The following is a 15291-nucleotide window of genomic DNA, read 5'->3' as shown; positions in this document are numbered from 1 at the left end:
GTGCGCATGCCCGGCCTTATACCCCGCGCGTCACCGCTGGGCCCGCCCCCGCCTGCTGCCCCGCCCCGCTCCCCAGGGCCTGCCACGTGGGGCCGCCAGCTAGCAGTGTTCAGTTACCGTGGCCAACCTGGTCCTCCAGCTTTGTGCATCCCGGGCTCGCATCCTAGCTCTTTCGGTTTCATCCACCCTTCCTCTTGAATTCCATCCTTGACTCACGGAGGCCCAACAGGCTCTGCTATTCTCTGGAAACCTCCCATCTGTCCTTCCTAGCCCCTTTATAGGAAACCCTCATAGCCTGACCTCCATCCTGTGTCTCCTGAGGGAGCATGCCCCTCTCTAGGTAGGTATTTGTATTTTTAATACTGTTGATGAATCTAAGAGGCTTTTCTGTTTTCTCCAGTTCTAAAATGTTCTGTAAGCAGGAAGGAGCGCCTCATAGACTGCGTTTCTTTTGCCTGTCCCAGCCAACCAAAAGAATCAAAATGCCTTGTAACGATCCAAATAAAAGATTATATTCATGTTTTTCAGATTTTCGCACCACTTTCTCAGAGTAATCAGATTTCTAAGGAGCCAGGTCAAACCTTAGATTTTGTTTGTCCTGGGAGGAGTCTCTTCCGCTGTGGGAAGGGCCTATTGTGTTGGATAATGAGCTTCGGATATGCAAATTTCTTGAGAAAAATAAGTCACCCTCTAAACTCTTCTTGTTCTATTCAGCTGAATATTATGATTATTTCCTCTATAGCTTAACCAGCTGTCACCTGGGGCAGGGAGCTCCCCCTCCCCCCAGGAAGGACCTCAAATGGTACTGGAGCCATTGAATGACCGGGTTTCTGTTCCAGTACAGGGAACCTATCCAGTTGGCTGTGGTATCTCTAAATTTGTTCAGTAGAGAGATGGCACCTAAGTGTTGGGTTAAGTTCCCAAAAGAAGGAAGTGATAGGAAAGGAACTCGGTGTCCCTAGAACAGGTGGCAGGAAGGACTCCGTTCAGTGGCAGCTTGCTCTTGAACTGGCTAGAGCACCGAAGTGTGGGGCTGGGGGTTGGCGAGGTAACAGCCAGTCCTGGTAGTGCAGACCTATAATCTCCGCTACTCTAGAGCCAGAAGGATCTCAAGTTCAAGGCCAGCTGGGGCAACTTAGTGAGATCCTTTCTCAAAAGGTAAAAGGGTGCCGGACGGTGGTGGCGCACGCCCGTAATCCCAGCACTCTGGGAGGCAGAGGCCAGCCTGGTCTACAGAGTGAGTTCCAGGACAGCCAGGGCTATACAAAGAAACCCTGTCTTGAAAAAACCAAATAAAAAAAAAAAACAAAAAAACAAAAAACAAACAACAAAAGGTAAAAGGGGGACTTGGTACATGTTGATTCAGTGTATGGCTTAGGTCTGCTTGAAGTCATGATGAGTTCGAGGCCAGCAAAACCAGTTCTGGTAATGTTCATGTGGAATTCAGCACTTGAGAAGTGGCGACAAGGATCCCATGTTTAAAGTCCGCCTTACCCCCCCTCAAACTCCCCTCCCCCCCCCCCCCCCGTAATGAGTTCGAGACCATGCCTGAGCTACCTGGGACCCTTTTTGTAAATTAATAAGTAAATGTCTTGCCTAGCATATGCAAGGTCTTAAGTTTAAAAGATATAAAAGTACTCAGCCCAGTCAGATTCTTCTGGCCACTCTACTTTTCTGAAATTCAATTATCTTTGCTCTGTAATTACAGTACTCCAATGAGTAAGGGGGAAAACCTGTGATGGTCCTCTCATTTACTTTCTGAGTAATTTTGAGGTAATGATACCTCTTGCAGAATTTCCTCTAGAGCCCCTTCAACTCTATAATAACACTGGATATTTGCCTTGGTTAAAGTTACAGTGTTTCTCAGACATTATGTCATCCACTTAAGACTCCAAAGTGCAATGGACTGTCAGGAAAGGTCAGTCCCCGTCAGGCTCCTCCTAGAAGTATATGAAAAGAATTGGAAGCCCACCTAGAGATAAGGTATCTGATATTCCAAACACACAGAACTCTGAATAGGATGAAGCTCATAAACACTCATCCCACACCTGGCGGTGGTGGCGCACGCCTGTAATCCCAGCACTCTGGGAGGCAGAGGCTGGCAGATTTCTGAGTTCAAGGCCAGCCTGGTCTACAGAGTGAGTTCCAGGACAGCCAGGGCTATACAGAGAAACTCTGTTTAGAAAAAAACAAATCTAAAAAACAAAAACAAACAAACAATAAAACACTCATCCCACAGGATTCCAGACAGGATGTCAGTACTACTAAACTTGCATTAAGCTGTTGTCAAAGGCAGCTCAGATGGTACAGTATGAGCTGGGCATGATGGCCCATGTTTCCAGTGCTAGCAGTTGGGTGGTAAAGCAAGAGTTCAAGGCTAGTTCAGTTCCACAGTGAGTGTGAGCCCAACCTGGGTTAAGAGAGACCCTGTCTCAAAACAAATAGGCACTAGTGGGAAAGAGGAGTGATGGGCCACCCCACCACAGGACCTATCTGTGTGGCACTGTCACCTGTTTGTGGAACTGTCAAAGTCCACAGGGGCACCCGGAGTTGATAAGCTATCTCAAGCTGATAAGCTATACAGAAGAGGAATTCAATTAATCATTAACATAGCTCAAAATCAAAAAGTCCTAAGTCTCTGCATCCGCCCCCATTGGCATTTCTTCAGTAGACGCATCCTGATGAGAAGACACACGCTGACTAGGTCCTACCTTGTCCATGACAGTGATGGTCACCATACATAGTGACATCTGGAGCCTGGATTTCTCACCACCACTTGCTCCCCCCACCCTTCCATTCATCTGCCTCTCAGTAAACTTCTTGATTGTTCTGAAGTACATCTGATCTACTCTTTCAGAGGTTTTTGAAACCCTTTAAAAAAAAAAAAAAGCAATGTACTTGATGTGTGTGGTCAGAGAACAACTTGGAGGGAGTTGGTTTTCTCTTTCCATCATGTAGGTCTCAGGGACTGAACTCTGGTCGTCAGGCTGGGCATCAGTGACTTTACCATCTAAGCCATCTTGCTGAGACCCAAAGTAATTTCTTTCTTTTTTTTTTTTTTTTTCATTTTTTGGTTTTTCGAGACAGGGTTTCTCTGTGTAGCCCTGGCTGTCCTGGAACTCACTCTGTAGACCAGGCTGGCCTCGAACTCAGAAATCCACCTGCCTCTTTCTCCCAAGTGCTGGGATTAAAGGCATGCGCCACCACTGCCCTGCAAGTATTTTATTTCTATCCTTAATCTTAACCTTAGACCATCACCTGCCTTGATTTCAAGACCTTTCACTCTGTATCCACGCATCCTAATGCAGCAGTTTGTACATAACAGATTCTCTATAAATATTTGTTGGACTGGGTAGCAGCTCCCTCAGATTTTGGTGTTGGGCAATATTTAGGGGAACTGAACACAAGAAGCTGACACAGTCACAGCCCCTGCCAACATATGTAGACAGATTTCCCGCAAGAGAGATGAGGGGAACAGCCCTGCAGAGTAAGCCAAAGAAATCAGACAGCCTTCCTGTAGTGTGGAGGGTGGGGCTGAAGACTCAGAAAGCCACAGCCCTGAGTCAACTGTGTTGACAGGACAGCAGGGAATGAGCAGGACAGCCAAGACTCCTCATCCTGCTTGTCAGTTTTGGACAGTGTTGGATTTGGCCAAGAGTCCACAGCATTTTCCTAGACTGTTAGATTAGTTATCAGTTTCTCTGTTGCTTCTTTTTGGGGGTACAGGGTATGGTAGATTTTCTATGCTAATTTTTCCTTATGTTCTTGTAGGACTTAACAAATTTAAGAGGATCAGAGGAAACATGGTGTCCACCACCCCACAATCTGGCCCAAGGACCCATGTGTAAACACCCTAGGCCACTAGGCAAAGCTCATATGATGGCCAGTGCCCTCAGCTACGACTCAGGCATCTGGGAGAATGCTTGACCCTGGAATAATTATCAATGGGAATGCTAACTGGGCAAACAAATATTCCCAGTGTTCCAGCAATCCATAACCTTTGTTTTCTCCCTGCTTTTGGTAATTTGATTCTCTTTCTGTGTTTTTTGTTTTTGTTTGGTGTTTTTAGATTTAGTTACGTGCATGAGTATTTTTACTTGCATGTATGTAATATACCACATACACATCTGCAGAGGTCAAGGAGGGTATGGATTCCATGGAACAGGAGTTACAGAAGGTTGTGGACACATGGGTGCTGGGAACCAAGCCAGGCCACTGCAAAGGCAGCCGGTGCTTTTAATCCTGAGTCGTTGCTCCAACCTCCTTTAAAACTCTTTTTAGTAGGTATTCTGTGTGTGTATGTGCAGTGTGCTAGAGTGAGTGTGTGGAGGCCAGAGGACAACCTAGGGGAAATGCTTTCTCCTTCCATCATGAGTCAGACTTTCAGGCTTGGTGGCACGGCTGTCACGCTCGCAGAGTCCTGCCAACCACCCTTTGATCCTACACCAGTCTGCCCATTTTGTTATTCATCTCAATAAGACAACTTAGGATTTGTGACTTTCCTCTTTTATTTTTCTGTCCTCTCTTAATTTCTGCTCTGATATTTATTTTTAAAAGATTAGCTGGGCAGCCAGGCGTGGTGGCGCACACCTGTAATCCCAGCACTTGGGAGGCAGAGGCAGGTGGATTTCTGAGTTCGAGGCCAGCCTGGTCTACAAAGTGAATCCCAGGACAGCCAGGACTACACAGAGAAACCCTGTCTCAAAAAACAAACAAACAAACAACAACAAAAAAAAGATTAGCTGGGCATGCGGCACACACAAAGATGCAGCTGAGCAGCCTGGGATGCTAAGGAAGGACCACTTAAACCTAAGAGTTGAAGACCAGCTTGGTCAACACTGTGAGACCTTCATCTCAAACTTAAAAACAAGACAGAGAGACAGAGGCAGAGGGAGGGAGGATTAGAGGGAAGGAAAGAAGAGGGAGAGAGAGAGAGAGATTGATTAATTGATTGATTGACTGACTGATTGATTGATTGATTAATTAGAAGAGTGGTGGCCCTAGCCTTTAATTCTATCACTCAGGAGGCAGAGGTAGGTGAATCTCAGAGTTCAAGGCCAATCTGGTCTACAAAGCAAATAAAAGGACTATCAGGGCTACACAGAAACACTGTCTTCGAAAGAAAAGGAGAAGGTAAAAGGAGAAGGAGGTAAAAGGAGGAGGAAGGGAGGAGGAGGAAAAGAAGACCAGGCATATACAATGGAACCTCAGCTGGGCGTGGTAATGCACTGTCATCTCACCCTGGAGAAGCTGAGCAGGACCAACAGTGTATTTGAAGCCAGCCTGAATTATACAGCAAGACCTTGGCCCCAATCAAACAAATCAACCATCCCCAACACACACCCACAAAACTATTTTGGCTAACACGTCTCATTCTACCATTTTGCCTAATACTCCTCTTTTTTCCACACCACAAGTAACTAACTTTTTTAAGGACTTTATTTTTTTTAGCTCAGTTCACAGCAAAAGTAGCACCCCTACCCCACATGTCCCTGACTCCCTGTACACACCCATACACCTACTACCAACGTCCCCGGCCATGCTGCATTTGTCAAATAGGTGAGTCAATTCCCACACACCATTACCTCCAAGTACCCATGGTTTCTGTAAGGGTTCACTCTTGCTGGTGGGCAGGCTATTAGTTTGACAAATCCTGGCATGCATTCACCATTGCAGTTTCAGAGAGAATCTCTCATCATTCCAGAAGTCCTCTATATTCAAGCTATTTTCCCCACACACCCCAAACTACACACCTGAAACCAACTGTCAGTTTTCTCTGGTTTTCCAAAGGGCTTTTAAAATTTATATGTATGGGTGTTTTACCTGGATGTATTTCTGCACTGTCTTAGTTGGTGTTTTACTGCTGTGAACAGACCCCATTACCAAGGCAACTCTTATAAGGACAACATTTAATTGTGGCTGGCTTACAGGTTTCAGAGGTTCAGTCCAGTATCATCAAGGCAGGAACATGGCAGCATCCAGGCAAGCATGGTGTAGAAGGAGTTGAAAGTTTTGCATGTTGTTCTGAAGGCTGCTAGCAGAATACTGACTTCCAGGAAGCTAGGGTGAGGGTCTTAAACCCACACCCACAGTGACACACCTACTCCAACAGGGCCACATCTTCTAATAGTGCCACTCCCTTGGCCTAGCATATACAAACCATCACATACACCAAGTACATGCCTGGTGCCCAAGGAGGCCAGAGAGGATGATGAATCCTTTGGGACTGAAGTTACAGGTGGTTGTAAGGCACTATGTAGGGGCTGAGAATTGAACCCAGGTCCTTTCTAAGAGCAACAAGTGCTCTTAACCACTGAGCCATTCCTCTAGATCCCTCAATTTAAATCAGAGCTTTGTTTCTTAGCCCTATTGATTTGGAACTCTCTAGATCAGGCTATCAATAAACTTGATGCACTTGCTTCTGCCTCCCGTGTGCTCAGATCTTGAGAATTGTGTGTGTGCTTATGCATGTGCAGATGCATGCCTGTGTGTGGATGAGGAAACCAGAAGAGGTGCCCTCTGTCACTCTCCATCCACTCCTTTGCTCTGAACTAGGGACTTGTACTTTCTTGGCTAGGCTGGAATCCACAAGCCCCACAGGCCCTCCTGCCATTGTCCCCCCTCTAGCTGGAGTGAAAGGTATATACTCAGCTTATTCTATGGTGCTGGGATCCAAACTAATAATTATACAGCAAGCATTCTCAACTACAGAGGCAGATCTCCAGCCCTTCAGAGCATCTTACTCTTTCTTCCTCCCATAATTCCTCCCTCCCTCCCTCCCTCCATTTCTCCCACTCCCCTTAGGCAGGGCCTCACTGAAAAGCTCTGGTTGGCCTGGAATTTGATATGTAGACCAGGTTGGGTTTAAACTCCCAAAGTTCTGTTGTTTCCTTTACCAGCTTCTCAGGTGGACCCCCAGAGTTTGGGATGTCCAGAACCCTTCTGTTGCTAAACATCATTCTCCAACTGTCATCCAGTTACTGGACTCTACCAGGACCGTGCTCTGTTAAGCTCCAGAGGACATCAAGACCACCCACCCACCTTGTCCCTAATCCCAGAAAATGAGACTCCACTTTGGCAGCCTGCAGCCGAGCTCCACCTCACTGTATTTGACATGGGTTTCTGCTGTGTGGTGTTGGTGCACGCCTGTAATCCCAGCACTCTGGGAGGCAGAGGCAGGCGGATTTCTGAGTTCAGGGCCAGACTGGTCTACAGAGTGAGTTCCAGGACAGCCAGGGTTACACAGAGAAAACCTGTCTTAAAAAAACCAAATCAAAAAAAAAAAAAAAGACATGGGTTTTCTTGTCCTCCCCCTGCTGTTCTTTGTTTCCATCCAGGGCAGTCCTTATATCTAGAGATTTCAGTCCTTACATCTAGAGATTTTAGCCCTTACATCTAGAGATTTCAGTCCTTACAGCTAGAGATTTCAGTCTTTACAGCTAGAGATTTCAGTCCTTACATCTAGAGATTTCAGTCCTTACAGCTAGAGATTTCAGTTCTTACAGCTAGAGATTTCAGTCCTTACAGCTAGAGATTTCAGTCCTTACAGCTAGAGATTTCAGTCCTTACAGCTAGAGATTTCAGGTTCAAGAAACACCCACAGATAACAACAGTCTTTCCAAATAGGGTCAGGAAACTGCTCCACAGCCAGATGCCAGGAACTGATCCAAATTGCTTTCATCCCTGTATCTGTTATCCTGTCTAAATATTATGATCTCTATACTTGCTTTCTCTTTGACCAGACAAAAGATTATTGTAGAAAATGGCCAGATGAATATAGGGGCTGCCCATATTGGTCTCATCAGATACATATGCTAGGATCATGAACCAATCATTTCTTCTATCAACACAGCATGACACTTTTCTTCTACATACAAGACCCATGGGATTCCAGGTGGGAGACAGGAGTTGTTGGCAAGCTCTACCATAAAAGCCCAGTTCTCCAGTAAGTACTATCCATATTCAGAGAAAATATGTCTCAATTGCCCAACCCCTAGATATTAGAAAAGTAAGGGAGATAATCAAACACTCCTCCGAGGTCCTTACCTCTTTGACAGCACCCTCACAAATAGCATTAACTTGCCATTTTGCCTTTTGCTTCAGACCCTGACCTCAGTGTACCAACTCCTTAATTTACCAGGCCTGGTCACTTTAAAGATTGCTGGTTATGCATACCCCCTGGAATCAACTCAAAACTGTCACTTACAGCCACTCTGGTGATACTGCCAAGTAACCTTACCTCACCTTTTGTCAGCGGTCCTGCCTCCAATGTCACCATGACTCTGTACCTTATCTCTTGGCATGGCAAACTGTTTTAAGACCTCTGGGAAGCCAGGTGTGGTGGCACACACCTATAATCCCAGCACTTGGGAGGCAGAGGCAGGCAGATTTCAGAGTTTGAGGCCAGCCTGGTCTACAGAGTGAGTTCCAGGACAGCCAGGACCACACAGAGAAACCCTGTGTCGAAAAACCAAATAAACAAACAAACAAATGAATAACCAACCTCTGGGACACGTTTTGTAGGAACACTAAGCTCCCTAGACTGCAATAGAACCATAAGCCTTGATATATCATCTCTGCCACAATGCCCTGCAGTCCAAAACACGTCAATTCTTTGGGGCACCCTGGTATATCATTGCCTACCTGCCAGCTGGTCAGGAGTTTGCACGTTGGTATTCCTTTTCCCTGAACTGGGAGTAATCCAGGGAAATGAGCCCCTGCCAATCCCAGTTGTAGATATGCCCAACATAAGAGGGCAGTTCAGGTCATGTTACTCTTGGTAGCTACGGGGCTATATAAGCCATAGGTTTTGGGGTACTGGCACAGAATTGCAAGGATAACAACTTCCATGACCCAATATAATACATTCACTTCCCAGTTTAAAAGCAATCTTTAAGAAATGACTGAAACTGTGCTTACTATCCAGAAACAGATCGATTCTTTGGCAGCTGTGGTGCTTCAGAACTGACGGGGCCTAGATGTTCTGACAGCTAAAGAAGGTGGTCTTTGCCTGTTCCTTAGAAGAATGCTGTTTCTACATCAACCAATCTGGGATAGTGAGAAATAAAATCCAGGAGCTACAGTCAGACAGACAGAATTTCAGGGATCATGAGACCTCCAGTTCTGGGATTTTCGAAAACCCTACATGGAAGTGGATACTCCCTTTTGTAACACCTTTTCTAGTCATCTTCCTGGTGTTATTATTTGTTCCCTGCCTCATTAATCTTGTTTCTACATTGCTCCAGTGGCAAATACAAAAAATTTCTAACCAAACTATTAATCAGTTCCTGTTACAGGATTACCAGCCGCTGCCCACAGAAGAGCCACTGTCCACAGAGGTATCTGACGCAAACCTTTTTACCAAGTGGATCTTGATGGTGAAAGTTAGCTACACCTTAAAACTGATGCTGCCCCTATGCAGCAGGAAGCAGCTTAAGAGACTCAGTGCCCTCCTTCCTTTTCACCATCAGCTTCCCCCTCCTCCTTCTTGTCTCTTTATAATAATAATAAGGGAGGAATGTTGGTACCAGGACCTGTTGCCAAGACAACAGCCACCATATTCCCAGAGTCCACTGGGCTCACCTTTACCTGTGACCACATCAGGACCGTATACATATAAGAGGAACACCCCCTTCCCCTCTTCTCTTTCTGCTGCCACATTTGCCCTTTCCCCTCTCAATAAACCTCCTGTGGAACTGTTTGGCCTGGAATGGCCTTTTTGGAGCTGCTGCGACCCTATGATCCCAACAGTTACCTTTAAACAATTCTAGATATATTTTGGGTAATAGTATTTTCTTCAATTCTGTGGCTTTTCTTATACTCTCTTGATTTTAGAAAGAGCAAAAACAAACAAACAAAAACAAATCCGTGGCAGAAAAAGTTACTAAAGAACTAAACTTAAATTCAAAAATAGTAAAGAGGGTCTTTTAAACCCCAGATCTCTGGTGAATCTCAGGTTTCAAACCTCCATGTTTTTGATAAGAGAGCAAGTCATTCGTAGAATGGTTTCTTTTTCACTTCATTCAACAAAATGTTGCTAGAGTGAAGGCAGCACAGCAAGTGTAAGGTACTTCCTGAACTGAGATCAAGGACTTCCTCATTTAAGAAGGGAGGAAAAGCCAGGCTTGGTAGCCTAGACCTTTAATCCTAACACTCTAGAGGCAGAGGCAGGTAGATCTCCTTACAAGTTACAGATTGTAGTGAGTCACCATGTGTGTGCTGGGAATTGAACCCAAGTCTTCTGGGAGACCATTGGCACTCTTAACCACTGAGTAAGCCCACAAGACCTCAAAGCGCATCACAATGACACACTTCCTCCAACAAGGCCACACCTCCTCCAACAAGGGCACCTCCTAACAGTGCCACTCTCTGTGGCCAAGCATTCACACACTTGAGTCTATGGGGACTGTTTCTAGTCAAACCACCACAGAAACCCCATCTCAAAACCCAAGGGGGAAGGGGGACAAAACAAAACCTCTAAAAAGTAGAGTTTCTTCAACAAATTTAAAGAAATAAAGGGTTGTAAAGGCATGTGGTAGTGGTGTAAACAATGATGCAGATTATTGTCAATGGATCAATGGTTATAGATAACACCAGAAAAGTGTATTGAATAAGGACATTTATTTGGAGGTTTGTCATGTGTTGTGGAGGAGGGGTGAGGGGGGTGGTTCTGGAGATTGAATTCACATCATCAGGCTAGGTGAATAGCTCCTTCAACCAGCAAGCTATCTTACTGTGCACTTTTTGAGACAGGGTCTCATGTCTGAAGCCTGGCCTCAAACTCAATATATAGCCAAAGGTGACTCAGAACTCCTTATCCTCCTGACTCTGTCTTCCAAGTGTTGGAACTTGAGGCCTGACCTCCATCTTGCTGCCCCCTACATATTGTAAATGTAGCTTAAAAGGAAGCTTCTTAATGGTAGAGAGGTAACTTGTGGAGTGAGCTTACTGGATCTCTCTTGAGCTAACAGTATCTATTAAGAAAGACTGACAAAGGGGGAGATGTCTCAGCAGTCAAGAACACTGGCTGTTCTTCCAGTGGACCCAGGATCAATTTCCAGTACTCACATGGCGGCTCATAGTTGCCTATAACTCCAGTTTCAGAGGATCTGACACTTTTATGCAAACATACATGCAGGCAAAACACCAGTGCACATGAAATGAAAATAAATAAATCGGTTTTAAAAAATAGGAAGAAAAGAAAGCTGCCAAGCCAGGTGGTGGTGGCACATACTTTTGATCACAGCACTTGGGAGGCAGAAGCAGATGGACTTCTGAGTTTGAGGCCAGCCTGGTCTACATTCTACATAGTAAGTTCCAGGTCAGACAGGGAAATACAGAGAAACCCTGTCTTGAAAAACCAACAGATAGATAGATAGATAGATAGATAGATAGATAGATAGATAGATAGATAGATAGATAGAGAAGAGCTACCAGGAATGGTAGTACCATAGTATATTCATTTTTTATCACCCTGTTGAAAATATGTTAAATATATTAGTGGAGAATTTTCTACTAGTAAACTAGTGAGGGTTCTTATTCCCTCAAGTCCCCAAATGATTCAAGCACATACACAAACTTAGATGCTCTGCTATGTGGGTCTCCCAGCCTGCTTATGGTGAAACTACTTGGCTCCCAATGGTGCTGCCCCTGACATGCACAATAATAAAGGAATAATTCTAACTTTTGCTTCTCTTTGAAGGAAAAGCCACTTAATAAGCAAACCATATTCTTTCACATACAACTATACACATATATTGTTTTTATTTTACACCACAGGGCTCTGAAACACTGCTTGGCCCTGAAACTGAAGAACAAGGCAAGAATGTTGGATATAGAAAGTACATTCTGGTGTTAGGGTTAAGTGTCTGTTCTACCTAAGGAGAAAAAAAGAGTGCTAGGAACAACAGGTTCTAAAGACAAACTCAAAATAGTCCCCGAGATCCAGAAAGCAGAATGTGCTCAACTTTCAGTCTGTTCCGTTTAATCCCATGGCTTTTACATTTCAGGTCTCAGCCTGGCCTTGGTCATAGATTCCAAAAACCAGAGGTGTATTTGAGGACCTGACACTTATCCCTCGCCAACCTCTGGGTGCTACACCCAACTAAAGGCTTTCCTGGTGTTGCCCTAAGCCCAGGGCCTGGCCTGGCCTGGCTTGGTGAGCGTTGACACTGACTCCACAGCCCCGGCTGCTCTTCAGGATTTCAAACTGAGGCTCTCCTAGCACACTGCCATTTAAAATGAGTATTTCTGCTCAGCCCCCTACCATCCATCCATCAACCACACCGAAACATAAATAGATACATACAAATTTGAAAAGGTTAAGTGAAATTAGCTTTAAACCCAGAAAAGCAAGGGATACTGCATTCCGGCTGAAGAACATGAAGATCCTGAAACAGAAGGAATGAAGGAACACAGAAAACCAACTGGTGCTTCCCCACAGGCCCTAGGAGAACGTCCAAATGTCTACACTCAGGTGAGAGGCTCATACTTGTCCAAGCCAACTTTGGGAAGCCTGAAATTCTGGGATTTTGAAAATTTCCAAGCAACACCAGCCCACATCTGGAAGAGACTCTTGCATAATCTCATTTACAGACTTTTGCAGAAAAATCCCTCCACTCCATCCAGAATGTTCCTAGGTCAGCTGAATCCTTTCCATGTGTTCTAATTGAATCTATTCAAGATTAGTTACAAAGAACAAGTATGTGCACATGAATGTGCCAGTTGGGCTGCAGAAAGCAATCTGATGGTTGTAAATAACTGCAGGGTCAGAAGAGCAGTTCCCGCCGAACTCTCAGGAAGCCAGGGAAGGGCCAGACTCACAGCCCTGGGTCAAGTGGGCTCACAGGCCCAACTGTGCCTTACACTGCTTTTACTACAGGTCTTTCACACATGCAGACAGCTGCTCTCTCTGAAACACTATGCTACACAGTAACCATCTCCCTAAAGATGTCTGCAATGACTTTAAAGATGTCTGCAATGACTTCATATCACTTTTGGCACCAGAAATAGGATGGTCCTGTAGGCATAACTTCTGGGATGCTGCCTTGGGGGCTATTTTTTACTTCCGTTACTTATTTAGTAGGAGATTTGCCCTGCTAAGGACATGCTCATCACTGCCTGCCCATAGCCCCGTGCACAGCAGAGGAGCAGCACTGCTCACAGCACTCTGCTCCACCAAGGCGGCTGGCAGCTGCTACTTAGAAACTTGCTTCATTGGCACCAGGCTTTGGTTTTGTCGTGGGCTTTGTGAGGACAGTGGTTTGTTTTTGTTTTTTGAGACAGGGTCTCACTCTGTGAGGCTAGCTAGCCTGGAACTCACCATGTAGTCCAAGCTGGCCTTGAACTAAAGATCCTTCTGCTTCAGTCTCCCAAGTGCTGGAATAACAAGCATGTACCACAACACTCTACTATAATATCAGGGTTAAAAGAAGAACAGAAATCTAATTCTATAAGGATGGAGAAAGAGAAAATGCAAACACAAACTCCACTGCCATTTCTGTTGATTCTATAAGAATGAGCTGAGCTGGAGTCCAGTTGCTCCTTGCAGCCGCAAGTTCCCAGTTACAGGAAGAACAGGTTCTCACACAGCTGGATGGCTGGTTCATGATGGAGAATCTGTCCGGACAGGAAAGCTAGCTTGTGGGCATACTTGCAAGGAGCTGGAACTCGGATGGTACCAGGCCAATTCCAGTACATGTGGCATAGTTTGAAAGTCAGCCTAAAGTTGAGAAGAAAATATGTTATCATTTCTAGCTCCACCAGGGGTTGGGAAGGATGTCACTCTTGGGGATACAACACACAACACTCCTAACCACAGACTGGGGGATTCTGGAAAACCTAATGTTGTTTTTCAGGAATTTTTAGTTTTATATTTCTTTCTTTGGTTCGGTTTGGGGTACAGGTTCTCAACTACCTAGCTTAGGCTGGCTAGTAACTCCACTAGCCCAGGTTGGCTTTGAGCTGCTAGTGATCTTCCTGCCTCAGCCTCTCAAGTGCTAGGATTGTAGGTATGAGCCACTAGGTCTAAGAAAGAAACCATTAGTTTTCATGTGGAATTGTTAATATTTCCACATAAGCCAAAGGATAGGCAGAGCAAGCAAGCACAAGTGTGCTGGTGTCGCTATGGTAGACATGTCTGAGGGGCTGGAGGAATGGTGTCGCTGTGGTAGACATGTCTGAGGGGCTGGAGGAATGGTGTCGCTGTGGTAGACATGTCTGAGGGGCTGCTGCTCTTCCCAAGGACCCAGGTTTGGTTCCCAGCACCCAGATGGCAGTTCACAGGCATTTGTAACTCCAATTCCAGGGGATCAGACACCCTTTTCTGACCTCCATAAGTACCAAACACACATGTGGTACACATATATGCATGCAGGCAAAACACCATACATGTAAAATACAATAAAAGCAGAAAAATGCCACAAATGAAAAAGGCTATAAAAGGGCATTTACCAGTCTACTGGGGGTACATCATAAATGTGGTAATATGTCATAGTCATTTGCAGCAGTTATCTGTCTCTCCATCTGGGTAGCTAGCCAGCTAGGTTTTTGAGACAAGGTCTTATTATGTAGCAGTGACTGGCCTTAACTGGAATTAACTATGTCCTTCAGGCTGATCATTCTAGATGATTCTCTGGCTTCAGTTTCCTGAGTGATAAAATTATAAACATGTGCTACCACATGCAGCTAGAGCACACATGTCGTGTGCCCCTTTAATCCCTGCTACTTAGAAGGCTTAAAGACAAGCTAGGTGTAGTGGTGAATGCCTTTAATCCAAGCACGCGGGAGGCAGAGGCAGGCAGGATCTTTGTGAGTTCCAGAACAGCCAGGGTTACACAGAGAAACCCAATCTCAAAAAACAAACAAACAAAACAAAACAAATAATACAAAACCAGTCTGAGCAAGGTATCAAGATCATTTTTCAAGTGATTTCTTTAATGATTTCCTTATTTTTATTTTATGTGCATTGTTGTTTTGCCTACATGTATGTCCTTGAGAGGATGTTTGATCTCTGGGACTGAAACTACAGACAGTGTGAGCTGCCACGTGGGTACTGAGAACTGAACCCAGGTCCTCTGGAAGAGCAGCCAGTGCTCTTAACCACTGAGCCATCTCTCCGCCCACATAAGACCATTTTTCTAAAATAAATTAATATCAATGCATAGGAATGAAGGCTGTTAGTCATCCACATTTTCTTAAAGCTCTTCAAGTGATTTTAATGTAAAAGCAGGATTACAAATTATTCCTCAAAAAAAATACCACTATTATCAAGATCTGGAGTGTCAACGGGCA

General features: G+C 45.0%; 1 protein-coding gene across 1 annotated transcript in view; it reads right to left on the bottom strand.

The window, feature by feature from the left end:
• Positions 1–11371: 11371 nt before the first annotated feature.
• Piwil2 (piwi like RNA-mediated gene silencing 2) overlaps positions 11372–15291 on the bottom strand; it is a 52908-nt gene continuing 48988 nt past the window's right edge. Inside the window, exon 21 of the mRNA XM_052191009.1 lies at positions 11372–13720. Within this exon, the coding sequence (XP_052046969.1) occupies positions 13564–13720 (157 nt within the window). The 3' untranslated portion in view covers positions 11372–13563. The remainder of the gene's footprint in view (positions 13721–15291) is intronic.

This window comes from Apodemus sylvaticus, chromosome 8 (genome assembly GCF_947179515.1).
Source record: "Apodemus sylvaticus chromosome 8, mApoSyl1.1, whole genome shotgun sequence".
Lineage (NCBI taxonomy): Eukaryota > Metazoa > Chordata > Mammalia > Rodentia > Muridae > Apodemus > Apodemus sylvaticus.
The sequence above is the reverse complement of the archived record's forward strand: the minus strand, read 5'-3'. Positions and strand labels throughout refer to the sequence as shown.